This window comes from Euleptes europaea, chromosome 3 (assembly GCF_029931775.1).
Source record: "Euleptes europaea isolate rEulEur1 chromosome 3, rEulEur1.hap1, whole genome shotgun sequence".
Taxonomy (NCBI): domain Eukaryota; kingdom Metazoa; phylum Chordata; class Lepidosauria; order Squamata; family Sphaerodactylidae; genus Euleptes; species Euleptes europaea.
This window is the reverse complement of record NC_079314.1, coordinates 37,332,672-37,358,080: the sequence shown is the minus strand read 5'-3', so window position 1 is coordinate 37,358,080 and position 25,409 is coordinate 37,332,672. Positions and strand designations below refer to the sequence as shown.

The 25,409-nt window shown below is 46.6% G+C and overlaps 1 protein-coding gene across 1 annotated transcript in view; it reads right to left on the bottom strand.

The window, feature by feature from the left end:
- The window catches only part of CATSPER4 (cation channel sperm associated 4), a 32,444-nt gene extending 7,836 nt beyond the window's left edge, over nucleotides 1–24,608 (bottom strand). Inside the window, exons 1-12 of the mRNA XM_056846451.1 lie at nucleotides 24,543–24,608; nucleotides 23,680–23,757; nucleotides 21,304–21,447; nucleotides 18,043–18,144; nucleotides 16,649–16,746; nucleotides 14,358–14,478; nucleotides 12,513–12,646; nucleotides 10,803–10,977; nucleotides 7,620–7,858; nucleotides 5,240–5,402; nucleotides 4,994–5,074; nucleotides 3,331–3,375 (exon numbers count right to left, since the gene is read on the bottom strand). Of these exons, the coding sequence (XP_056702429.1) occupies nucleotides 3,331–3,375; nucleotides 4,994–5,074; nucleotides 5,240–5,402; nucleotides 7,620–7,858; nucleotides 10,803–10,977; nucleotides 12,513–12,646; nucleotides 14,358–14,478; nucleotides 16,649–16,746; nucleotides 18,043–18,144; nucleotides 21,304–21,447; nucleotides 23,680–23,757; nucleotides 24,543–24,608 (1,446 nt within the window). The remainder of the gene's footprint in view (nucleotides 1–3,330; nucleotides 3,376–4,993; nucleotides 5,075–5,239; nucleotides 5,403–7,619; nucleotides 7,859–10,802; nucleotides 10,978–12,512; nucleotides 12,647–14,357; nucleotides 14,479–16,648; nucleotides 16,747–18,042; nucleotides 18,145–21,303; nucleotides 21,448–23,679; nucleotides 23,758–24,542) is intronic.
- Between the last annotated feature and the right edge of the window lie 801 nt (nucleotides 24,609–25,409).

The window sequence follows — 25,409 nt, the reverse complement described above, 5'->3', positions numbered from 1 at the left end:
AAAAGGAGAGATCTTCTGAATGCACACATCATTATTATATTCTGAATCTCAAGCCAGCACAATTCTGGAAGTTGGCCATCATTGCTGCATCCAACTTTTTTTTTTGTCCTCCCCACAAAGCACCATTTTTTTCTCGTTCAGTCACAAAAGTTCTCCAGGCACTATTCATTTTTTAAAAGGCACACTCACTTTCCACCACCACCACCAAACTAGGTAGGTCCTAAATCTGGCAAAACAGAAGGAAAGGGATCTTGTCTCTGCATGCGGAGCGATCCCAGGTGGGGCGGGAAATGCTAGTGCAGTGTGGTGATGCATCTTGTGGCTTTGGGAAGAGAAGGCAGTGAAACGGTCCCTCGGAGCGTTCGTCTGATACAACATGAGCACGTGGCAGGCCAAGAACCTGGCTATGACCGCTGAGAAAAGGCAAGATACTTTCCCGGATTCCTTTTTGGCCACAATCAGGTCCTGCGTGACCTTCCTGGAGTCAACATTAGATGCCAGCCAACGGATGTATTGGACTTCTTGGGGATAATTTCTACTCTTCCCTTCTTAGAGCCAAAATGTAGCCTCTCGCAGCCTCAGCAAGAACTCCAGCTGTGACTGCTGCTCCTGTCATCTCTACCAAGGGGAGTTCCTTCCAGAAAAGTTGCTTCAATTGCAGGGACATCTTTCCCCAGGACAGTGAAATCTCTTCCTTTCCTAGATAAGGACCATTTTCCTCCCGCGGTCCATACTTTGGGAGGTGCCAATGCATGGTTTCTGGGGGGTATCTCTCCATCTAGAAGACTGTTCTACCCACGATGCCATCCTCGCAGGGTCCCGTCAGAACCTGCCTCTCCTGGCGCACTCCATCTGCCTCCTACTCTGGGCATTCTGTGCATGGATGCTGCTCTCTCATGATATGTTATCGATGCCCCTACTTTAAGGGCTGTTTCACTTATCACTCTTTCGTTTTCCGAGGAAGCTGCTCATTCTAAAAAAGAAAGCATTGTTTGGTTCAGAAATACTGATGTGGCATAATTTCCCCAGTCAAACCCGTCTGCAGTTTCTTTTTTTAACATAGAAGAGCTGGTTTTTATATGACGACTTTCTCTACCACTTAAGGAAGAATCAAACCAGCTTACAATCACCTTCTCCTCCCCCTCCACTCAACAGACACCCTGTGAGGTAGGTGGAGCTGAGAGAGCTGTGACTAGCCCAAGGTCTCCCAGCTGGCCTTATGTGTAGGAGTGGGGAAACCCACCCAGTTCACCAGATTAGCCTCCGCAGCTCATGTGGAGGAGTGGGGAATCAAACCAGGTTCTCCAGATTAGAGTCCACTACTCCCAACCACCACTCTTAACCACTACTCCCAAAATCACTCCCACTGTTAATAAACTGGTTTTCCCATGTGCAGATGTACTGGGCACCCTGACTGGCAGAACAAAAGCATTTGAGAGGGTCCTTGTCATTAGCAGTGGGCCAGCATCAGGTTTCGAGGGAATCCTGGGAAGGATACCCTCCAGTACTCTCCCCCACCCCACTATGTTGCCATATCCTCCTCCTCTCTTTCTCTGAGATGTACACATCCTCTTTGGGGTTGGTGCCGGCAGGGTTAAGAGGAACCAGAGAGAATTGCTGATCTGCTCCCTATATGGTAGGGGTGCATTTTCTCTGTTGCTGTCTTGACTGATGTAGCGACGCTGGTTACGTTGCCCATCACTTGCATTGGCTTTTGGCTTCCTCTGGCTGGCAACCCTATTTCAGGAGCTTGCTAATACTACGTTGGTTTTAAAGATATAATCCAGGGGTCCCCAGTGTAGTGACCATGGGTGCCCTAGTGCCTGCCAACACCTTTCCTGGTGCCTGCCAAGTAGGTGGGGCCAGGTGGGGCTTTTACCCAGCAAGAATTCTGACTGGCGATTGGAGATTTGATTGATGGTGCAGATTTTTTTTAAAAAATGTCTTTTTGGCAGCAGTTGCTGCTACAGCACAAGGATGTTCACTGTGTGACTGAAGGTAAGCTGCAACGGCCATTTTTGTGGCTGGCTCTGTCTCCTGAGGCAGCCATTTTGTGGCCATTTTGTGGCTGTACCCACCACACCATGTCTGAATTCCAGAGGTGTCTGCAGGCAAAAATAAACTGCTTCGAGTCCCAACAATTGGGCAAAAGCAGGATAGGAAAATGTTAAATAAATAAGTACCTGTTTCTAGGTCTCTCCTAGGTATGTTCTGGGTATGCTCTGGAACTCAGATTCTCAAGCACATGGTGATGATGTGGACAGGGATGTGGGGAGAGGGGGCTTACACTCCCCCTTGCACTGTTTCCCCAACCGGAAACAGCCCCAAGGAGCCTTTATTTGACCCACTGGCAAACTTAGGTGTACTGATGGGCTACATGGTGTTTATGTCTGCTGAAGCCCTCTTGTGTGCTGCGGTCCTGATCCAAATTGGGCCCACATGCAAATGGGAATCTAACTTTCAATAGGAAACTCCCAGCACACATGTACTTGACAGGACCCAAGGTAGACCCAAAGCAAACCCAGAAACAGTGGTCGTTTATGCATGGGCAGTTTCACTCACGTTCACCCCCCCGTCTGTCTCAGTTGTTCCTTTGAGTCATGCATGAGTTTTCCATCCATTAGAGTTGACCTCGCTGCCAGCCCTCACAAATCCTGGGACTTCCTGTTTCTCTATTAATCTGATTCTTCCATCTCCCCTGAGCTCAGCCCGGGTGAAATCCCCATGCATTAGGCAAAGCGTGGGACATGGAAGCTTGGTTTCTCTCACAGCAAGCACTACCGCCAATTACAATGCAGCATGTCAAGGGGTGGGGATTCAAATGTTTCCTGCTTCCTCTGAGTTCTTTCTGAGTAGAAGAAAGGCTTTTAAAAATGAGGCGTGGATTTCTCCCCCTGCTCCTTTCAGATAGCTTCGTTTTTTTGTTTTTGTTTTTAAAATGCTTTTTTATGAGCCAACTGGGTTTGGGGGGGGGGCTTTTCTCTCACTACAGCCAATTACAAAGCAGCATTTCAAGGGGTGGGGACTCAATACTTCTTGATTTGAGCTTGGAGACTGCTAGTGCATAGAATCCCAACAGGAAAGTGTGGGTCCAGCAAGCAACGAACCTCAGGTAAAACTCCTATGCATAAGTGACCAGTGAATCATGTAGTCAGGCCCTTCGCCCACTAGCAAGGGTTCTGTGCCCCTGTGCCCAGAACTTGAGCATGTGCCTCTCTCTGACACAGGGCTGCCCCCCCCCCCACACCAAGACTGTAACAATTCAAATAAGTTTTTAAGAATAAGCAATCACAGTGTTCCTATCTTCAGCATAGGGTTTCGAGCTCTCACCCAGCCATCATCACTCCTTCTACTCTCTTCTTCAGATACTTCCATCTACAGGGCAGAGAAACAGAGGGAAAGTTGTCAAAAGTGAGGAGGAAAAAGTGACTTTGCAATGGGTTCCTGAAAAGCACAGTAAGTTCAGAAGTGGGTCCCACTTAAAACACACACACACACACACACACACACACACCCCTTGGAAATGATTTGTCTTAACTTCGCATAAGGCCGATTTCTGTATCCCAGCCTCCTTAATGACACAGTGACCACTGTCCATGTTCCTTTGATGGAAGACTGGTAGAACATGAAGTGGTTTTTCGATCAAACCTGAGTGATAATGGGATATCTGGGTCTCTGCTTTGAGCAGAAGAGGAACAGCCTGTGCCTGTTCCAGGCTTTGAAGGACGCGTGGCAAGATGCCAACTTAGCCAAGGGATGAAGAAAAAGAAGTAATGTGTGTATGCAGTAGCTGTCTGGTGCCACTGTGGATGGCAGGCTATTCTGTGCTGCCACAGAATGCATACGTTCACACTCCCCAAGGAAGGAAGGAGGAGGCCCTCCACCCCTTGGGGCATCTGTGGTAAAGTAACAGGGCCTCTATTCTTCTCCTGTCATAGTGGCGGGGCAGGCAGTGGGCAGAGTCTCTTTGGTAGTGGACCCCTGCAGCGGCCCTGGCAGTGCCTTGACCTTGGATGCCAGCCCTGCTGTCAAGACACAAAGGAAGTGGCCCATAGTGTCCAGTCCTGCTCAGGGCTTCATCTTCTATGATACTTGGGGCAGAAGGGACGGCCAGGTGACGAGGTGGTAATATTTGGACAAGCCACCAGGGAGTTCAATTTTGGGGTTTTTTTTGTCAAAACGTTTCTCACAAATCCCACATTAATCTAGCAACTAAATACAGAAGATGAAATATACATGCATTGGAGGTGACATTGTGAATATTTACAGCCATTACTGAGAAGTGGGTCTAAATAGTTTCTGAGCAGCTTGTAGGTTCCCATCCCAAGATCACACAGTAGCCCTCAGGTGGGCCAGCCCAGGGCACACAATCAACTCAGACCTGCTGGAGTCTTACCACACTATCTAGGCGGAACAGATCTGCAATTTCCCCCGGCTAGAAAGAAAACAAACAAACAAACAAAATATTAGAACTTTACAGAAAAGGGAAATGACAGACATGAACAGTTGCTAAGAATCCATGGGGAACCATGTACAGATTTATGCTAGTGTGCTAAAAAAAACAATGCAGGGTACTTATTATGAGGCTACTTCCTAATCAAAGACTCGCAACAACCAGTGTTCAGTCTGAGGAAACTCTAGGGACTATGAATTCACATGTCAGTTGCATGTCATGTCAATTACACATCTCATGCTATATTGTATACTTTCAGTTATGCAAATGACCTTTCTTATAGTGGGCCTTTGCTGATCTCTCCCTCTGAATTTTGGTGTAATTTGGCTCTTTAATCAGAAAAGGTTGCTAACCTCTGGATGACAGGGTTCACCTTTGGTGCACGTGATCCCACGTCAAAGCGAGGTCACGTGTTCTAAGCATTGAGGTGGGCAAATGGGAGCTGTATGACCCTACTGCACAACTTGCAATTTGCAAGGCAACGTGTGGGGATGACTACATGGATGAGGACCGAGTCGGACAAGAGACCGTTCTACATACTGTTAGCATCGACTGCCTCCGCGCTCTCAAGGCCGCCGATTGTATCGCTCCTTTCTGGTACTCTGCTTCAATTGTGTTTGACTGCCAAAGGAAGATGAAAGCAGGGATGCACTGAGACTCCAGGAAGAATGTGCAACTGCTTTCAGATGGGTCACAAGACCAGCTGCCGTGGAGTGATACGGATTTTATACCCACAAGGAAATGGCCCCATCCCACTTTGCAAGATTCCCAATGAAGCGGCGGTACCTTTTCCAGTTCTGACAGTGCAGACAGGATGTCGCCGGCCCTTCCTTGCATGACATCGGTTGCAAGAACGTTCTCTGGGATGCTGGCCCCGCGGATATTCCGTAGAACTATCTCTTGCTCCTGCTCGATATTGAACTTTATGGCTCTCACTTCGTCGATTATTCTGTGAGGGTCAAAGTCAAGGAAGCTGGAGACTTTCTCCAACAACTACTTCTTCCATCAAGAACTAATTTCCCAAGACTATGAGCAGCTTCAGCATTTCCACACTGGGGAAGCTAAAACGAGACTGTTAAAGGAAAGCCTCAGCATTTCAAAGTTTTGTGTAGCATGTGAGAGTGATCTCCTATGAATGCATATGCTATTCATCTGTTTGTTTTTAAGGGCCACAAGGGTCTCTTCTGTTTTGCTGATGCAAACTAATAAGAATGCCCCTCCAGAATCTATTTTGCAAAGGATTTCCTCTGCCATCTGAAATTATCCTTTACACTTTCTGATACTCCCAGGTGGGTAGCCACAAAATAAAGCAGGAGTCCAAGGGCACCTTAGAGACTAACCACATTCATCCCAGCATAAACTTTTGTGGATCAGAGCTCACTTCATCTGATGTATGAAATGTACACCCATGGCAGAAATACTGCAGCTTTTATTATAAATATTTCTGCTAAGGATGCACACTTCAGACATCTGATGAAGTGAGTTTTGACTCATGAAAGAAGAAGAAGAGCTGGTTTTTATACCCCAATTTTCTCTGCCTTTAAGGAGTCTCAAAGTGGCTTACAATTGCCTTCCCTTTCCCTCCCCACAACAGACACCTTGTGAGGTAGGTGGGACTGAGAGAGTTCTGAGAGAACTGTGACTAGCCCAAGGTCACCCAGCAGGAGTGGGGAAACCAACCCGTTTCACCAGATTAGAGTCTGTATAGTACCGGAGAAGCCCAAACCAGGGTACATATATAAAGCCACCTTCTACTGACTCAGACCCTTGGTCTATCAAGGTCAGGATCATCTACTCAGACTGGCAGTGGCTCTACAGGGTCTCAGGCCATGGGTCTTTCACATCTCCTGTTACTTGATCCTTACAGCAGAAGACACTAGGAACTGAACCTGGGATCTTCTGCATGCAAAGCAGATGCTCCACCACTCAGCTGCAGTCCCTCATTCCATAAACTCCTGAGGACCTGCAGTCATTAAGCTGAGGGGATCATATGAACACATGAAGCTGCCTTATACTGAATCAGATCCTTGGCCATCAAAGTCAGTAATGTCTACTCAGACTGGCGGTGGCTCTCCAGGGTCTCAGGCTGAGGTCTATCCACATCACGTACTTGCCTAGTCCCTTTAACTGGAGTTGCCGGGGATTGAACCTGGGACCTTCTGCAAAGGTAAAGGCACACATGAAGTTGCCTTATACTGAATCAGACCCTTCGTCCATCAAAGTTAGTATTGTCTACTTAGACTGGCAGTGGCTCTCCAGGGTCCCAGGCAGAGGTTTATTCACCTCATCTACTTGCCTAGTCCCTTTAACTGGAGATGCCAGGGATTGAACCTGGGATCTTCTGCAAAGGTCAAGGCACACATGAAGCTGCCTTATACTGAATCAGACCCTTGGTCCATCAAAGTTAGTATTATCTACTCACACCGGCAGCACCTCTCCAGGGTCTCAGGCAGAGGTCTTTCACGTCACCTATCTGCCTAGTCTCTTTAACTGGAGATGCTGGGGATTGAACCTGGGACCTTCTGCATGCCAAGCAGATGCTCTACCACTGAGCCACGGCTCCTCCCTTCCACAGCTTCCCAAGGGCTACTGAAAGCTCTCTACATCCTCAGGGAAAGGTGAGGGATAGGAAGCCCAGGCCAGAAGGTTCATGTCATCAGCTCTTGAAGAGACAGCGAAGGCCCGAGAGAGTCCAGTTGGAACATCCCTTCCCCTACTTTCCTGGGACCCCTGAGACACAAAAGGGCTTCCAACGAAGATGTTGCATGTGACCAAGCCAGCACTCCATAGTGGTCTGAGTGTCAGACTAGGATCTGGGAGACCCCGGTTCAGACCCTCTCTCTGCCATGGAAGCTCACTGGGTGACCTTTGGCCAGTTATACGCTTTCAGCCTAACCCACCTCACAGGTTTATTGTGAGGATAAAGTGGAGGAGAACAATGTAAGCTACTTTGGGTCCCTATTGTGAAGAAAAGCGGGGTATAAATATCTAACGTAAAAATAAACATTTTTTAAATACCCAGATATTCCTGAAAGAGACCCCTGTCCTCATCCATAATCCCCCATTTTCTCTCTCTCGAGTTTTGAAGGTGGGATCAGGACAGATTTTAATATTTTGCATCCTCTCACTCAAAAGGAGACCAACCAAGGATGTTGGCCTGACTTACATATTGAGCTCATCCCGGATCTCCCGGTATTCCTTTAGGTTCTCGTGGATCGCCTCCAGGACGGTGCAGAGATCGTCACAGGTGGAATCGTTCAGATTACCCAAGTTACCGTAGCTGAGCAGATCCTGGCAATGGGCCATGGTTGTGGCATGCATGACTTCTTTCAAGTGCATCGGCGGCAGAGGCGGAAGGGCATCGTCATCTGTGCCATCCTGGTCGAAATGGAGAGAGTTAGGTCCCTGTTTGTGGCCCTCCACTGATCCTGTACCCCAGTGGTTCCCAAACTTTTCGGGACACCCCCCCCCTTGGTTCCACAAACTCAACCCCAGCGCCCCCTACCCTAAACTATAAAAAGCATTATTCAAAATAGGGATTTGCGTGACTCACTAAAGTAGATAATAATAAAATTTCAAAACAGTAACAATTAATTGCACATCTATTCAAATTAAAACTTTTTAGTTGAAATGTATTCAACAAAACTGATGAACTTGATCCAGTGGTACCAGCACTTCAAAGTCAGGAAACAAGTTCTGATAGTTTCCACCAAATTTGCCATCACGGTGCCATAGCTTGATCTATTGTAAATTAGTGAACAACACAGCTGAAGGGGCCCACCTCTAGCGACCCCTGCTGCCCTCTGGCCTCTTAGTGCCCCCTAGATAATCCCCCCACTCCCGGGGGGTGGTACTGCCCACTTTGGGAACCACTGCTATACCCAACTCACACAACTGCACTCTGTTTTCAGTCCATGTCGGGAATCTGTCTATGCCTAAAATGTGGCGGCTTCCACACAGAGCTTTTGCTTCCATTTCATGTCTAAGCTGGTGGAGAGTTTCCCCCCGCCCCGGAGCATCCACACAACACTGTTCCCTAACCACCCACATTCTCTGGTTTCTCCCTATGCTGCAGAGGCCTTCTCCGAAGCAAGTTTGATCCACTCTTTTGGGACAGCGAGCAGTGCCTCCGCAGTGGCCAGGAAAGGGCAGATTTTTGCAGGCCCTGCTCAAATTAGTGCCATTTTGTTTACCTCGGTATCCCAAGACACACACACACACATATTATCAGATGGCAAGCCTGGCTAGTGGAATGCCTACATGGCATTTGTAAATAGCTGCCTTATTGAAATTAATTAATTTATACCACACTTTTCTTCCAGTGGGGACCCTTAATGACTTACAGCATCATTCCCCCATCCTCCGTACTTCTATCACCACAACACCCCTGTGAAGAAAGTTAGGCTGAGAGACAGAGTCACTGGCCCAGGGTCACCCAGCAAGCTTCCATGGCAGGGGGAGGATTTAAACCTGGGTCTCCCAAATCCTTATCTGACACTCTCACCACTGCACCATTGGTCCATCTAGCTCTGTACTAGCTACTCTGCGGCTCTTGTAGATGCAGCTGTCTCCGCTACATGAGAGCCTATCATTGGGATCTGTCCTCAACAGGGCAAAGAGTGGCTCTTCAGGGCCATTTCATGTCAGGAAAACAGAAGCGGAGGAGGTCTAAGCCCGCCTCCATGCACTGTAGTCACCATCAAGAAATGGCGACCCAGGGAGAGTCTTGGTGTGAAACACGGCAGCACAAAGGGTGGGAAAGGGGGTGGGGTTCCAGATGGAAAACACTTGTCTAATCGCTGTTCACCTGGGTGGGGAGTCATGGGAGAGGGAGGAGACGTTTGCCGGCATGGGTGGGGAGAAGTGATCCAAATCCAGGGAGTTTTTCATGGGAAAAGTGCACGTTGAAGGCGGTGCAGAATCCAGGTTCGCGGCAAAACAGGTTTCAGATAATGCAGGGATAAAGCGAATTTTGTGCTCAAACCCGAATCAGTCATGAATAATTAAAAACTAGCCTGGAAAGCGTGGCAAATCACCATGAATAGTTGGCCTAAGAGACTCCTTTGGGAAGGAAATGCTCAGTTGGTAAAACAGGTAGCTAAATTCTGTGCAGTGGCATAGTCCACCACTTAAAATTGGGTCATGGCAACTAGTTTAATTTTTTAATTTTTTTTAAATATTTAGTGAATTTTACTTAATTAAATATTAGTCAAGAACTTTAACCAAGTATTGTCTTTCTAAAATATATGTGACCATTTATCTCAAACATAGATGATACACATTTTTTACTGGCATATGCCGTACTAATAAACCTGATTCTGAACCATGCACGCCATCCTGAGCTCCTTAGAGGAAGGGCAGAAGAAAAACAATCTAGACAGATGGATAGAGAGACAGAACTTCGTCATTCAAATCAAGTGCTTTCTTACTGAGCTGTACCCTTCGCACTTAACCCTGTTGTCAGCTCTCTGGCAAAGATAGCCATTAACTTAGTTTTGTTGTGTCCTCCCTGTTTGTCTTTGGGTTTCTCATCAGAGAAGTTTAAGTCACCAAACCATTTGTGATGGCTTAAAAGTGAGTATTTTGAAGCATTTCAAGTATTAAAAGCAATTTTTTTAAATTAACAAAGTATTTTCAAGTCTTTTGAATTTTTAAAATGTTGAATTTTTGTTTTGTTTTGTTTTAACTGGATTTTTGGCACTGAGAACTGTGATACTGAAACCAGCTAGTGAAACATCACATGTAGTACCCGGCTGTTGTTTGCTTTAAATGTGAAGCTGCTACTTGGAGATCAAGAGAAAAGCCTGTAAGGAGCAGGGGTCCCACTTTCTCTACCAGCAATTTGGCAAAAGCAGATTTGCACAGACGCAGGTGATGAAGATGAAGAAGAAGGGAAGAAGAGCTTGTTTTTATATGCTGACTTTCTCTACTATTTAAGGGAGAATCAAACTGGCTTACAATCACCTTTCCATCATGCTGGTGAGATGCCCTCATCGAATTAGGGAAACAAATCCAGTTCACCAGATTAGCCTACACCACTCCTGTGGAGGAGTGGGGGAATCAAACCCCATTCTCCAGATCAGACTCCACCGCTCCAAACCATTGCTCTTAACCACTACACCACGCTGGCAGAAGATGAAGAAGTCCCCTCCCCATTCCCTATCAGTCATTTTCCTGCTCCAAATATCCCCGTGCTGCTTTTCGACCATTCTGTCTGCCCAAAATATCCCTCCTCTGCACCTGCTTTTTTTCTTACATGGGAAAAGATGCAGGGTCACCCCTTGTCTCCCACCCGGCTTCTTTTCTCAGTCCTTGTGCATTAAAGACTCACATCCAGCCCAGAAGACACTGCCTCCGTCTGGGCCAGAGACTGCGACTGCCGTTCCTCATTGTAGGCAGTGACTGACTGCTCCAGGTTTGTTGTCACCACAGCCACAAGCAGATTTGCACAGATGAAGGCCCCGCAGGTGATGAAGATGAAGAAGTAGAGAGCCCCTCCGATCTTCAGGGCCATGCCTTCGTCGCTGGAAAGGAAAGAGAGGAGGGGTTTACAAGCAACACCACAGCCCTACTCCATTGCGCGTCCTATCCGAAGCACATTTTTGAATCGCCCATCCTCCAACTATATGCCTTTTTTACGAATACAAATACTAATACGAAAGCCTTTATTGGCATTAAAAGGGAAATCGTACAGTGAAGTTCACAGTAAAATCATGATATAAGGGCATGCAGATATCATATGATAAAATTTACTATAAAATAATTTTTATAAGAACATACAAATCCCACTAAACTGGTTACTTGGTTATTCAATCTTGACTTAACCGTTATAAGGTGCAGAGTAACAATCACATTCTCTAATTGCAAGCTGAAAAAACCTTGCCACCGAGTCAATAATGATTGGATCCTGTGTGGTCATGAGGTGGGACACCTGAGATTTGGTAGGTAACCAGTCCCTATCAGCAAGTAACGGGTCTATGAGATTAGAACGGCCCCTGATGCCTTTTATACACCATTGGCACCAAGTCAACTTTTTAAACTGGTGTACTTTTCACAAGGAAGATTCACAGTCAGGGAACAAAAAGTGATACAAAAATGAAGCATTCCTTAGAACCTGGGAGCAGGTCTGCTGGGTAAGACCAGTGGTCCACCGAGGCCAACACGCTACATCCAGTTGCCCTGGAGGGCCAACTAAGAGGCCAATAGAGACCAATGTCTCCCCTGATGGCACTGACTGATTTTAGACATGGCGGAGATCTTCAGTCACTAAGGCTAGTAGCCACTGATATATTTTTCCGCCAGGAATCTGTCAGATCCCCTTTTAAAACCAGCTACGTCATCACTATGTTCTCTGCCAGTGAATTCCACAGTACAATTATTCATTGAGTGAAGAAGTCGCTTCTGTCGGTCCTGAATCCATAACCGATCGACTTCATTGGATGCCGCCCAAGTTCTAGTATTATGGGAGAAGGCAGACAAAACTTTCTGTATCCATTTGTGTGTGTAAAGTGCCGTCAAGTCGCAGCCAAGTTATGGCGACCCCTTATGTGTTTTTCAAGGCAAGAGACTAACAGAGGTGGTTTGCCATTGCCTTTCTCTGCATAGCGACCCTGGTATTCCTTTGGTGGTCTCCCATCCAAGTACTAACCAGGGATGACCCTGCTTAGCTTCCGAGATCTGATGAGATCGGGCTATATCATGCTACCTTCCCTCGTATACATTTACCCAGGCGTAATTTCATAGATCATGCCCCCCCCCCGTTATATTTTTTTTTCAAAACTGAAGCCCCAGCCTCTTTAGCCTTTCTTTATAGGAAAAGTTCTCCCACATCTTGACCATCTGGGCTGCCCTTGGCTGCAGTTTTCCTGGCTCTGAGATACAGTATGCAAAACTGCACATAGTTTGATTCACACATGGGGAAAGTGAAATTGGTATTTTTAAGGCAAAATAGTCCATAACATCCCAACTGGCAGCCGGAGAGAGGCACACACTCCTGTTTGAACTGGACCGCTAGTGAAACTTGGTTGTGTTCGCTAGAGAAGGGAAGAGGCTTACTCACTCAAAGGCATCATAAATTATAATCCACCCATCCTGCGTTATGCAGACGAAAAGCGTGTACAAGGCAGTCCCCAAATTCCCAAAATGCACCGGGACAAGACTTCCAAAGAGCGTCACACCAAACACAGAGAAGATCTGCAAGAGAGTCGAGAGGTTGTGTGAAAACCTGGTTTATTTTACCTACAGTTACTTTGTGAAACTGGGATTCATTTCACAAACAATCCCTCGAATTCTCATTTGCCTCAACCAAATTCTAGTTTCTGTGACTTCTGTCTGTCACCTGGGAGGGTGTCACCAGGGCACAAGCCAGGATCAAGCCCAGATATCTGCACTCATATATTGCATGAAACCAGAGTTAATGTGGTTAATAAATAAGAGCCTTGATTGATATACCCCTACTGACCACGGTTAGTGGAGTGCCTGCATTCATACAATTGTGTTAACCGTAGTTAAATTAAACCATGGTTTTGCATAAGGATGGCATAGATAAGACAAGTATGATTCAAATACATGTCTTTTTCTCCCATTAAGGCTAGCAGTAGTTTAGGGGGTCCAAGATTTACCAATCTGTAGACTACTCTAGAAGCATGGCTGCAATCCAAATTATTTCCCCTCATCTGCTTTGAAAGACTGTAAGACTCACCAGGGGATCCAATCTCAAAAGTTATGTTTAGTTTGACACTATCAGTTCCAGCAAATAAAACCACAGGAGACCATTAATTAACCCTGAGAAAGGGGGGAAGCTTTGAGAAAATTTGGTTTCTAATCTTAAGAACATAAAAAAGGCCATGCTGGATCAGACCAAGGAACATCAAGTCCAGCAGTCTGTTCTCACAGTGGCCAACCAGGTGCTTCTAGGAAGCCCACAAACAAGGCAACTGCAGCAGCATTATCCTGCCTATGTTATCTTCTACAATCTTATACTCCATATATTCCTCAGCTTTGATGACATCAATTGCCCTGTGGCATTTCATGTTCCCTTTGTAAATTGGAGTGCAAAGACTGGGATCATTTTCACCCCCAACGACACTGGAAGGAAAACTGAAATTGGCATCTAGGGTGAAATCAAGAACATTCTGTTTTCACATGTATTTTCTCCTTGGTGTCTTTGCTGCTGTACCATTCTTGTATTGCCAAAAGGAAATACTGTGTAACTTATACATTTTCTCCCCTTTGGCAACTGTCGTCACATTAAATGAAACACCCAAAGTGTTCTTTTTTTATATCTACAACTTACTTTGGGATCTATTTGACCCCCCCCCCCCCACACACACACAGATTAGTAAAGGGTTTTGTTGTTGTCCAGTCTAGGGTTAAAAGTGTGATGGCCCGTTCACACATGCATATTCCTCAAGAGATGGATTCATATGTGTGATTGCAGTATTTGAGTATCAGAATTTTGGAAAAGCTTTGGGATTCAACAAGGAAAAGACTAATGCCCTGTAGTGAGACCACATTATCAGTTATGTTCTGACTTTGCTCCATACGACACTGGAGGGGAGGAAGAAGCTATAGGTGTGAGAACTAGAAATGTACGGTAGACGAGAAGATGGAAGATAAAGAACAGCAAGTGTGTTTGAAGCATTTCTGTTGAGCACACATACGTGAACACATCAAGCTCCCTTCTGGTGAATCAGACCCTTGGTCTGTCAAGGTCTGTATTGTATATTAACACTAGCAGCGGCTCTGCAGGGTCTTAGGTCAAGGTCTCTGGACATCACCTACAAGCTTTTAAACTGGAGATGCCAGGGACTGAACCCGAGACCCTCTGCATGCAAAGCAGATGCTTGACCACGAAGCCACAGCCCCAACCCTAGTTTAGAGTAATTGGATGAGAGCATCTCACCAGCATAATGGAAAAAAGCAGGACCATGATGTTCAGCATGTCAGGAATGGACTTCAGGATCACCTTGATCATCATACCCAGGCCAGCCACCAAGGTACACACCTGCATCAGTCGCAGTACTCTGGAAAGAATGGAAGGGGTGATGTGCGTCAGCTGGCAATCTCCTGTCCAGCTAAGGAGGATATAACTTTTTGTTAACCAGAATTCTATAGCATCAACTAGAAGACAAGTTGGGGTCAACCCAGAAGGAAGGTCTGCCCCAAGGGTGATTTTTCAGCCATGGGGAAATTTGGATCAGGCCCACAATGTGAAAAGAAGAGGTTAAATTAATTTAGCATACCAAGAATAGGGAAGATGGGTCAGTGATGGACACAGGCAGCTGTCCCAAATATGAAAACAGGGGCATCACATGAAAGTCCCTATTTTCATCTGTGAAATGCTGGAGGAGTATGAGAACACATACCCTTCAATGTTTGAAAGATGAGCATACAAACACCCCTGCTTTTGTACCAAGGACAGCAGCCTAAATACTGCTATCAACCTATCGTATTTATTTGTGCCCTGATTTTCAGCTAGTTTGGCTTGCAAAGCAAATTACAGTTATGTTTTCAGTTTAAAGACAGTTGTTGAAATGTCCAGCTCTGTTGTTTGTTTGAATACATGAAGCTGCCTTACACTACTCCCACCACTGTTCCATCAAGATCAGTATTATCTATTCTGATTGGCAGCAGCACTCCAGGGTCTCAGGCAGCGGTCTTTCATTACCGGCTACCTGATGCCAGGGATTGAACCTGGGACATTCTGCATGCAATGCAGATGCTCTGCCAATGAGCCATGGCCCCTGGTGTGTGTGGGGGGAGACTTCTCCCATATGAAGCTGCTGTATGCTCAGTTAGATCCTTGATCAACCAAGGTCAGTCCTGTCTACTCTGACTGCCACTAGCTCTTCAGGATCTCCAGCACAGGTCTTTCCTATCCCCCACTACCTAGCTAGGGACACCTGCAAAGCACATGCAAAGCAGATGCTGTAACCCTGAGTGGCAGCCCCTCCCATTTATGCAGCGAAAGAGGCAGCATTTACACACGGCAGTATCCACTGGGACCTAGAAGAACACTCAGACAGCCTGGTGGGAGGACATGATGGGTGAATAAATTATCCCGATAAGGGACAATGCAAGGGAAACAATGCACTTATCTTTTGCATTTGTGCATGTGCTTGGACATGCTTGTTAGGCTTTCCAGTTGCCCTAACCCAATGGGGAATTCCCTGCCCTCAGCCCTGATCTCCTAACCTCAAGAAACTGAGAAGCAAGAGAAAAAACGGTCCCCATAGTGATGGAGTATCACCCAGTAGTAGAAGATGAAGAGTTGGTTTTTATATGCCAACTTTCTCTAGCACTTAAGGGAGACTCAAACCGGCTTACAATCACCTTCCCTTCCCATCCCCACAACAGACACCCTGTGAGGTAGGTGGGGCTGAGAGAGCTGTGACTTGCAAGGTCACCCAGCTGGCTTCATGGGAGGAGTGGGGAAACAAATCCAGTTTACCAGATTAGCCTCCGCCGCTCATGTGGAGGAGTGGGGAATCAAACCCGGTTCTCCAGATCAGACTCCACCATTCCAAACCACCACTCTTAACCACTACACCACACTGGTGTATCACATCCTCCCTGAACTCCACCCTTTCCAGGCACTGCCCCTAAAATCTCCCGGCATATGCCTAGGCAGTGTTGGGAATCCTAGCGCTTGTGCACAAGAGTTTGTAAAGCAGTTTGCAAAACACGAACAGAGAAATACCTTGGCAAGCATCAGAAAATGGGTACTGTAAATGATAACTACAATTGGAGAGCATGAGACCCATATATTGTGACCTGTGAGGTGCTCAACAACCTCTCAGGTTCTGAATCTGCAAGCAAAACCAGGAGAATCATCACGATTCTGGTGGATGGTCAGACATCACTCACAGAGAGCATCCAGATGGATGGATCATAAGTCATGCCCTTGCCGTTTGTCCCATAGTTTTGTGATCATGAACACATGAACGCATGAAGCTGCCTTATACTGAATCAGACCCTTGGCCCATCAAAATCAGTATTGTCTACACAGACTGGCAGCAGCTCTCCAGGGTCTCAGGCAGAGGTCTTTCACATCACCTACTTGCCTAGTCCCTTTAACTGGAGATGCCGGATATTGAACCTGGGACCTTCTGCATGCAGAGCAGATGCTCTACCACTGAGCCACGAGCCCTTCCCCATGAAAAGACTGGAGGCTGAACACCTTCCAATGCCTACCTGAGGATGTGGAAAAATGTTCTGTCAGACAGAACAGGAACCAATAGGCCCAAGAACAGAAAGACCACGATGAAAAAATTGAGGATATTCCAGCCATCCTGCATGAAAAGAATAAACATCAGAATGGTGGAGCCACAGTAGTTTACTATAGTAGTTCAGGAGAAATTGGTGGGATCAAGCAGGGGAGCCAGATGTCCTCTTTTCAGAGGATAGTCCTTTTTTTTCTGAAGGCCTCTGAAATGTGCGGGTGCCGATTCTGTATAGTAAAATTGGCTGATGTGGCTGTGAAGGCTCAATTCCTAAGCAGCAGTAGGGTACTCAGAGCTGCCTGCAATTGGGAGAAGGGCTGTTCAAGTTAACCTAGCTACTCAAAGAGGAGAAAGGAGAGCAGAGGCCATCCACAGGGTGCACCTGGAGATAGGGTTGCCAACCTCCAGATAGTAGCTGGAGATCTCCTGTTATTACAACTGATCTTCAGCTGATAGAGATCAGTTCCCCAGGAGAAATGGCCACTTTGGGAATTGGACTCTATGGCATTGAAGTCCCTCCCCTATCCAAACCCCACCCCAAAAACTTCCCACTGGTGGCAAAAAGGGACCAGGCGACCCTACCATGTCAGCCTTGGCAAAATTGGGCCACTGGGTACTCTAATGGATAGTTTAAAAGACAGCCTGTACCCAGTTCAATGCATTACCGTATGAATCCTATTCAATTTGTTCATTGATCAATTGAATAAACTGATTGACTGGCATCTGGGGGGAAAGTCATCGGTCCAAAGGAAAAGAAATACTTGGTATGGCTTAGATCCTGACCTCCTTGCTCACTTGCAGAAAGGACTTCTGCCTGAGGATGAGGGGGTGGGACATTCACGGATTGCCTCTGCACTGCAGACCCCCACTTTGCACCCAGGCTGTTCTCAGGGGTTCACTGATGCTCCTGGAACAAAATGGTGTGTGTGTGTCTCCAGACACTGTAGTGGGTGGTCTGGAATCTCCCTTGTGTAAGCACTCATACACCTTAGGATCCAAGCCTCCATTTTTAGACCACACATCTACTAGAGAGGGAGTTGTTTTCAAAGAGAATGCCTCTTCTATGATGGCGCTTACCATTTGCAGTATTTGTAAATACTTGCTTTGGGTTTTTTTAAATTAAAATCGGTGCTCTGATTAATCAGGGGCACATTCAAAACAGAGGAATCAAATTGATTCATGGATGGAACGCTGAAGCCCTCATTGAAGGCAAACGGCCTGCAGAATTGCAGCATGTCCAGGTCTGGAAGAAATGTAGCAGGCGTGGGTGGGCCAAAACTCTTGCCCCAAACTGAGACACATTATAAATCTTCGCAGATAATGTAAAAGCTGATCGGTGCTCTGAAGCAGCTGCCCAGGTCTCACCTTCCAGTATAAGGAGAATCCATAGTACCAGTTGAGAAGTACTTCACAGATAAGGAAAGCCAGCACAATTGTATCTATAGCGGAAAAGAACCCGAAGTACTTCTACGATAGAAAAGAGAAGAACAGGCTAGGTAATCTTTCCAAACATCCATGCGTATGGCTATAGGCGAGTGGATGTTTGTGAACATTCTCAGGGCGAATGTGTTTGCAAAGGAATGTTGACAAACAGCCTCCCTTCTAAGAGGGAAGTGAAAGGTCGGGGGGGGGGAGATTTGCCTAGAAACTAGCAGAATGGTGTAGTATTTGCAAAGTGGTAGGGGAAATACAAGCAGTGGTGCTTGGCAGGTAAGAAGATGTGTTGAGAAAGGTAAGGGGCAGTTGGCTCAGAGAAGGGAAAAGGGTGGGGAAAAGAAGGGGAGACTCTTAAGAGATCTGTAACATGGTGTGTGTGTGTGTGTGTGTGTGTGTGTGTGTGTGTGTGTGTGTGTAAAAGGCAGTGGCAGGAATGTTCATGAACATTCATGTAAGGAACAGATAGGGGTGAAATTCCAAACAGGGTCCTAGCAAAAAGACAAGCTGAATCCTGATCTGTGTGATTGTTTCATGTGCTTTTGGATATGGTTCACAAAATGATTCCCATCATATGCAGAGGGCTGAATCCTGCATTCCACAAAAGACAGCCTTCCTCCCCCGCCCCCCATCACATCTCTTGCACCAGGGAAAGACTCCTTGCGTTGGGAGAGGAAGTGCTGTAATTCATGGAACTGGATCTAACCCATAATTTACTACTACAGAACTACATCAAACTATGTATACCAAAAACATTTTAAGAGCTGGGCAGGCAGGGAGGGAAAAGGGAAAGAGAGCCAGGATCTAGGATAGCCACAGGAAGGGAGACCGTTGCAGTCTGTGGGATAAAAAAGCACAAAGCATGAGGCACAGAGAGACTGTGTGAGAGGTGGCGTGGAGGAGGCATACACTGATCTAACCACTCAGTCAACCTGCCCCTCCTAAATACAGATCTGGAAACTCTACAGGGAGAAAAGCAAGGTGATAGGGACAGTTTAGAACTGAGAAACGAGGGGTGAGGATAGGGTTTGTGGCTCAGGGGCAGAGCACGTGCTTTGCAGGCAGGAGGGTCCTTAAGGAGTTCCACAGGGCCTGTAAAACAGAGCTATTCCACCGGGCTTATGGTTGAGGCCAGCTATGGTTTCATACATATGACTGCTGGCCTCCCCAACCCTCACCGTCACAGTATCTTAATTCCATCTGCTCGCCTAGTTAAACCTTTTTACACTCAGAGGCGCCTAAGTAGTGTTAGCATTGGTTTTAGAATTTTAGGGCTATTTTAAAATGCTGTTTTAAATGGTTTTATTGATTAAACGGGCTATTATTCCCCTGTAAGCCACTCTGAGCCCGGTCTCAGCCGGGGAGAGCGGGGTATTAAATTGAAACAATGAATAAATAAGTAATAAAATCTTGGTCCACTAGGTGGGGCTGCGACTTTTCCAGGAAGGGACGGATCCCCCCCAGCCAATGGGTAGGAAGGAGAGTGGTGACATCATGACTGAGTTAAGTCCCTGAACCTCTTGGGTAGACAGGATTCAGTTCACGCAGCCAAAAAAACAACAACATTGGCTGCTTTAAAGTCCCCCCCTACTCCTTGCTATTATCACAGGAAAAAATATATTTATTTATGTTTTAACCTGGCTGCCTTCATAAAGGATTCAAGGTAGGCTCCAGTGTGAATTAAAAATAGTCTGATGTAGTTAAGCCCGCCCTGACCTGGATGACCCAGACTAGCCTGATCTCGACAGAACTCACAAGCTAAGCAGAGTCGGCACCAGTTAGTACTTGGATGGGAGAGCACCAAGGAATACCAGGGTCGTTATTCAGTGGAAGGCAATGGGAAACCTCCTCTGTTAGTCTCTTGCCTTGGAAACCTTACTGGGTTGCCATAAGTCGGCTGAGACTTGACGGCACTTTACACACACAGTTAAGCCTGCTGCGGTTAGGGCCTCAGTGACCATTTGGAGAAACAGGTACATGGAACAAGTGAAATGGAAAGTGAGGGTAAGTGATTATGCCACCCTACAATGTTAACTGCATAACACTGTTTTGTGTGTGTTAAGTGCCGTCAAGTCGCTTCCGACTCATGGTGACCCTATGAATCAAAGTCCTCCAAAATGTCTTATCTTTGACAGCCTTGCTCAGATCTTGCAAACTGAGGGCTTCCTTTATTGAGTCAATCCATCTCTTGTTGGGTCTTCCTCTTTTCCTGCTCTTTTCCTCTTTTGCTGCCCTCAGCTTTTCCTAGCATGGCTGTCTTTTCCAGTGACTCTTCTCATAATGTGACCAAAATATGATAGCCTCAGTTTAGTCATTTTAGCTTCTAGGGTCAGATCACTGGTTTAGGACATGCCTCAATCTTCACTGGCCCCTTCAAGGGAACTTCAGCTGAGATGAAAGGAAGGGTTTGCAAGACAACTGCTGGCATGCTTCTGTAAGGAACACTGTGACGGTCAAAGAAGAGATTCATTACACAAGGGCCCAGGAGATGGCATGGCTGCACCCAGGGCCCTGTAGGGCAGGAGGGAAATGCAGTGAAAATAGCTATTGCTCCAACTGCATGACATCCCTTCTGGGGTAACTACAGTTTCCAGTGAATCCAAGAGCGCCTCACCAATATGATAGCATATCATAGAATCATAGAGTTGGAAGGGACCACCAGGGTCATCTACTCCAACCCCCTACACAATGCAGGAAATTCACAACAACCTCCCCCCCCAACATCCCCAGTGACCCCTACTCCATGCCCAGAAGATGGCCAAGATGTCCTCCCTCTCATCATCTGTTTAAGGTCATAGAATCAGCATTGCTGACAGATGGCCATCTAACCTCTTCTTTAAAACCTCCAGGGAAGGAGAGCTTACCACCTCCCAAGGAAGCCTGTTCCACTGAGGAACTGCTCTAACTGTTAGAAAATTCTTCCTAATGCCTAGATGGAAACTGTTTTGATTTAATTTCAATCTGTTGAAATTAAATCAATGACCTTCTGGGGCAACAGAAAACAACCAAGCGCCATCCTCTATATGACAGCCCTTCAAGTACTTGAAGACTATCTCAAATTTGTCTGGGCACCCCCTACATCCCTGCCCTCAGTCTCCTGCCTGTTGCCAGTCACAGCTGGCAACCCTACTGTACCCCCTTTAGAAGCAAACACTTCCCTGGCATTGCCCCAGATTGGAATGGCAAACACACCTCTTCTAACGTCGGTTCCGTTCGGAGGGCAATGTTGATCGCGTTGGTAATGATGAAACCTGCCAAAAGTAGCTTGAAGGCTGGGTGATGGAGGAATGTCCCCATGCATGTGTGTGAGACAAACTCTTCCACATCCCAGTTATCCTATGAGAAGAAAGCAAAATTATGAAGCTGTTGAAGGGGTGGGGATTGGTCGTGCTTGGGTACGCTGCTGTGGACTCAGTGAATTGACTGAGCAAGCCCTTCCTCAGGCTTACTATTCTTTCATCTGTAAAATGGGTACTCATTTGACCGACCTCGGAAGGATGGAAGGCTGAGTCAACCTTGAGCCGGCTACCTGAAACTGACTTCCATTGGGATCGAACTCCGATCGTGAGCTGAGCTTGGACTGCAGTACTGCAGCTTACCACTCTGCGCCACGGGGCTCCTAATCATGTGTTAGTGCATCTCATAACTGCATCTCATATGATGCTTTGTTCAACTTGTGGCTTTACCCACTTCTCTGAGCGGGTTGCATTTGGTTGTTTGTTTAGCTAGCACATTATATCACATCTCTTCAGACATCGGCTCAAGGTTGCTCACAGGAAAAAAGAAAACAGCATAATTTTAACACAACAAATCAATAACAAATTAAGAACAATTCAATTCTGTATCACCAAACTGTAGTTCTCCACCATGGATTCTTTGACTGTCCTTGGGACTGACTGCAACCTCAGCACTCCCAGTTGTACAATGGGTTTTTAAGAATATCTTCTAAATGCTTATTTCCTTTTTTTTAAAATGAAAAGTATATGCCACCTCTCCAGAGAGCTGCTCAAGGCGGTTCACAGAATAAAATGGTACAATAAAATCAAACAAACACAGCATAAAAAGCAGAAGCAGACAGCCCAAAAAAAGCCATTAAAAATCTCTTTAGGACACCGCTTAAATATACATGATACGCCAGACTTGATATGCTGTTTGCAGTTGGGCTCAGCATTTGAGTTCAGCCCTTTTATTTATGCTTCTGTGGCACAGATAGCGTTGCCAGGTCCCTTTTTGCCACTGGCGGGAGGTTTTTGGGGTGAAGCCTGAGGAGGGCAGGGCTTGGGGAGGGGAGGGACTTCAATGCCATAGAGTCCAATTGCCAAAGCAGCCATTTTCTCCAGGTGAACTGATCTCTATCGGCTGGAGATCAGTTGTAATAGCAGGAGATCTCCAGCTACTACCTGGACGCTGGCAACCCTAGGCACAGAGTTGTGGTCCAGTTTTGTCAGTTTGCTATTGATATGTATGGGTTGTCTTGATGGTGGAGAGTAATTATCAAGACAAACAATAGCTGCACTCTTCAGACAAAAACAGATCATCTTTGTTACCTTGGTCTCCAGACCCATCGGGCTCTGCTTTGGACCCCCCCGCCCAATTCCTGAATGTTCTTATTCAAGAATTGGCAGCTCTAGCAGCAATCATGAATGCATCTCACCTGTACTGAAATCCTATTCTGCGGAGACAGGCCTGAGTCTACCTTGCAGGGTCAGCGTCAGGGGTAATTGCTGAGGGCTCTGGCCTTGGAAGGGCCTACCATTGTGCAGCTGCATTCACAGCCTGTCCCCCTTCTCTCTCTAGGTGGTAGTACCAGGTCCCCTAGGAAGGAATGGGTCGGTCTCTCCTCCACTCTGTGGCAAGCATGTCGCCACTATGGGTGAATGCAGGGTCTCCTCTCTATCCTCCCCTCTACCAGACCAGACAGATGGCATACAGAAGTGGCTGCCACGTTCCACTGACTCATATCCACTCTTCTGCATAAGACAACAAGGATACCTGCTGGGAACAGCAAGCACCCCTGCTTTCCAGAGAGGGCATAGGCATGTCTGTGGCTCAGTGGTAGAGCATCTGCTTTACATGCAAAAGGCCCCAAGTTCAATCCCAGGCATGTCCAGTTAAAAGGATCAGGTACTGGATGATGCCAAAGATCTTGACTGACTCGAGACCCTGGAGAACAGCTGCCGGTCAGAGTAGACAATACTGACCTTGACAGAGCAAGAAGGAAGCTTCACGTATTCCAGGAACGTTGGCCAGAATGTTAACAACAAAACCGCCAAGAGTGAGCCTTCCTGCAGACTCAAGTCGAAAGCCCTTGCTGCTTCTCCTAGCAGCGGTGGCTGTTCATTTGGTCCATGAGCAAGAAATAACAGCAAGAAGGGGCAGCACCCACCATTCACTAGTCTGCCTCCTCTGTGTATGTCGTGGTCATGTCTGGGACGGGGTCCCAGGGGACAGCACACGGTTGAGAGCCCCCCGAACCTGACACCAGTCCTGCTTCTCTCGGGGTCTCCCATGCCAGAAGTTCTGGGTGATGAACCAAGTCACAGGAGAACAGGCATCAGAAGAACATACCTGGATGCAGGTGATGTCTTTGCAGTTGACCTCTACTGCTTCCGCGTCAGGATTTTGCCGTCCTCCAGCTTGGTCAGGCTGTAATAGTATTAGGTAAATATATTGGGTTAAAACTGTATTAAATGCTTGCAAGTATGGCAATTAAAGCTATTCTCCTGCCGGGAACCTGGCAAGGGCAATCATACATTGTTTTGGTTTTGCTAAGAACTGAGAGTGAAACAGAAAGAAAGGTCAGCCAGATCTGGGCATACGGCCAACAGAGGCTCCTTAGTATAAGCAAGAGATAGGAGCAAAACCCTTTTTCCTTTTAAATTGTGGGGGTAATAGAGATCTATCATTTTTGCATACAAGTATCTTTCCTTTGTGTGAATAAAAAGTATTTCTCACCATATTATATAATTAGCCATTCATATCGTTACCTGAGTTGATGTTTGAAATTAGTGGGAAACAGATGGAAGATTCGTGCATCTGATTGTAAATATATATTGTTATCAGGTGACTATCAGTGCATTCCTAAGAGGAATACCTGCGCCGGGCTTAGGAGGCAACGCAGTGGCGCTGCCTCCTAAGGAGGTTTTGGCCAGCCAGGCGCCAAAAATCCGTGCAAGCCGCATAGGGTTGCACGGCAGATACGCCACCTAAAAGGTGGCATATCTCGGCCAGAAAAAAAGGGGGCGTTCCTGAGACATAACGGCTCAGGAGGCCGACTAAGGGCAGCCCCACCCCCCAACCAGCACCGTGACTCCCCAGGAATGCCTCCCAGGACGCTGTGACACCCTGGGAATGCCTCCCAGGATGCTGCTGCAGCCTTTGCCGGTGCCCGGACACCGGCAGAAGGCTCTGTTGGCATCCAGTGTCCGGGCCTGCGTGCCGGCGCTGGCACCACAAACGCCGGTGTATGCTGCCCGGACACTGCCGCTGTGGGCCATTGTGCCGGCACAGGCCTTTGCCAGCCTCCAAAGACCTTTTGTCCTGGCCGCCAGCACGGCTCAGGAATGCGCTGAATGTAACCTTGCAGGTGTAACTTTTGGTACAATGGATGGGAAGAAAGATAGAATGCGTATAGAGGGGAAATTTTATCTGATCTACATGAGAAAGATATCTTTGATCCTTGGGAAAGATTTGGTGTGAAAGCTATAATAGATAATACCAGATTTGAATTCCCATGGAGAAAGAGTATATAAGAGGTTAGAAATTGTTCTTTAGCAGACTATGCTGCAATGCTGTCTGTCTAAAGAATCTTTCCCCAGCATGGCCCATCCAGAGGTATGTGAAATTGGTATTTTTACTGCAATTTTTACTGGTGTGTTGTAATATTCTGCCTACATCTTGTAATATTTTGTTGGGATTTTTCATACAATATAACTTTCATAAGTTCAATATGTTGCTGTGTTTTTTACTTTAGTTAACTAGAAGCTAACAATAAAATGATTGTTTTACAATTCGAAGTTTGTATCATTACTTGGGGGTAACTGGTTATGTAAGATAACGCATTTTCCAGTAAAATACACCATCTAGAAACCTAGTTACCAATCACAGTATTGACCTCTTCAAGCCGTCTTGGGAGACATGAGAAAGACACAAGTATGTTTTCAATACCCGGGGAGATATCCTAGTATCCAGCTGCTTTTTTCTGCTTGCTGCAGGTCCCAGTTCCAGACGGTACTCCTATCTGGGCTTATCCAGCTTGTGCCGAGGGTACTCAGCTTCCAAACAAACAGTGAGAGCTT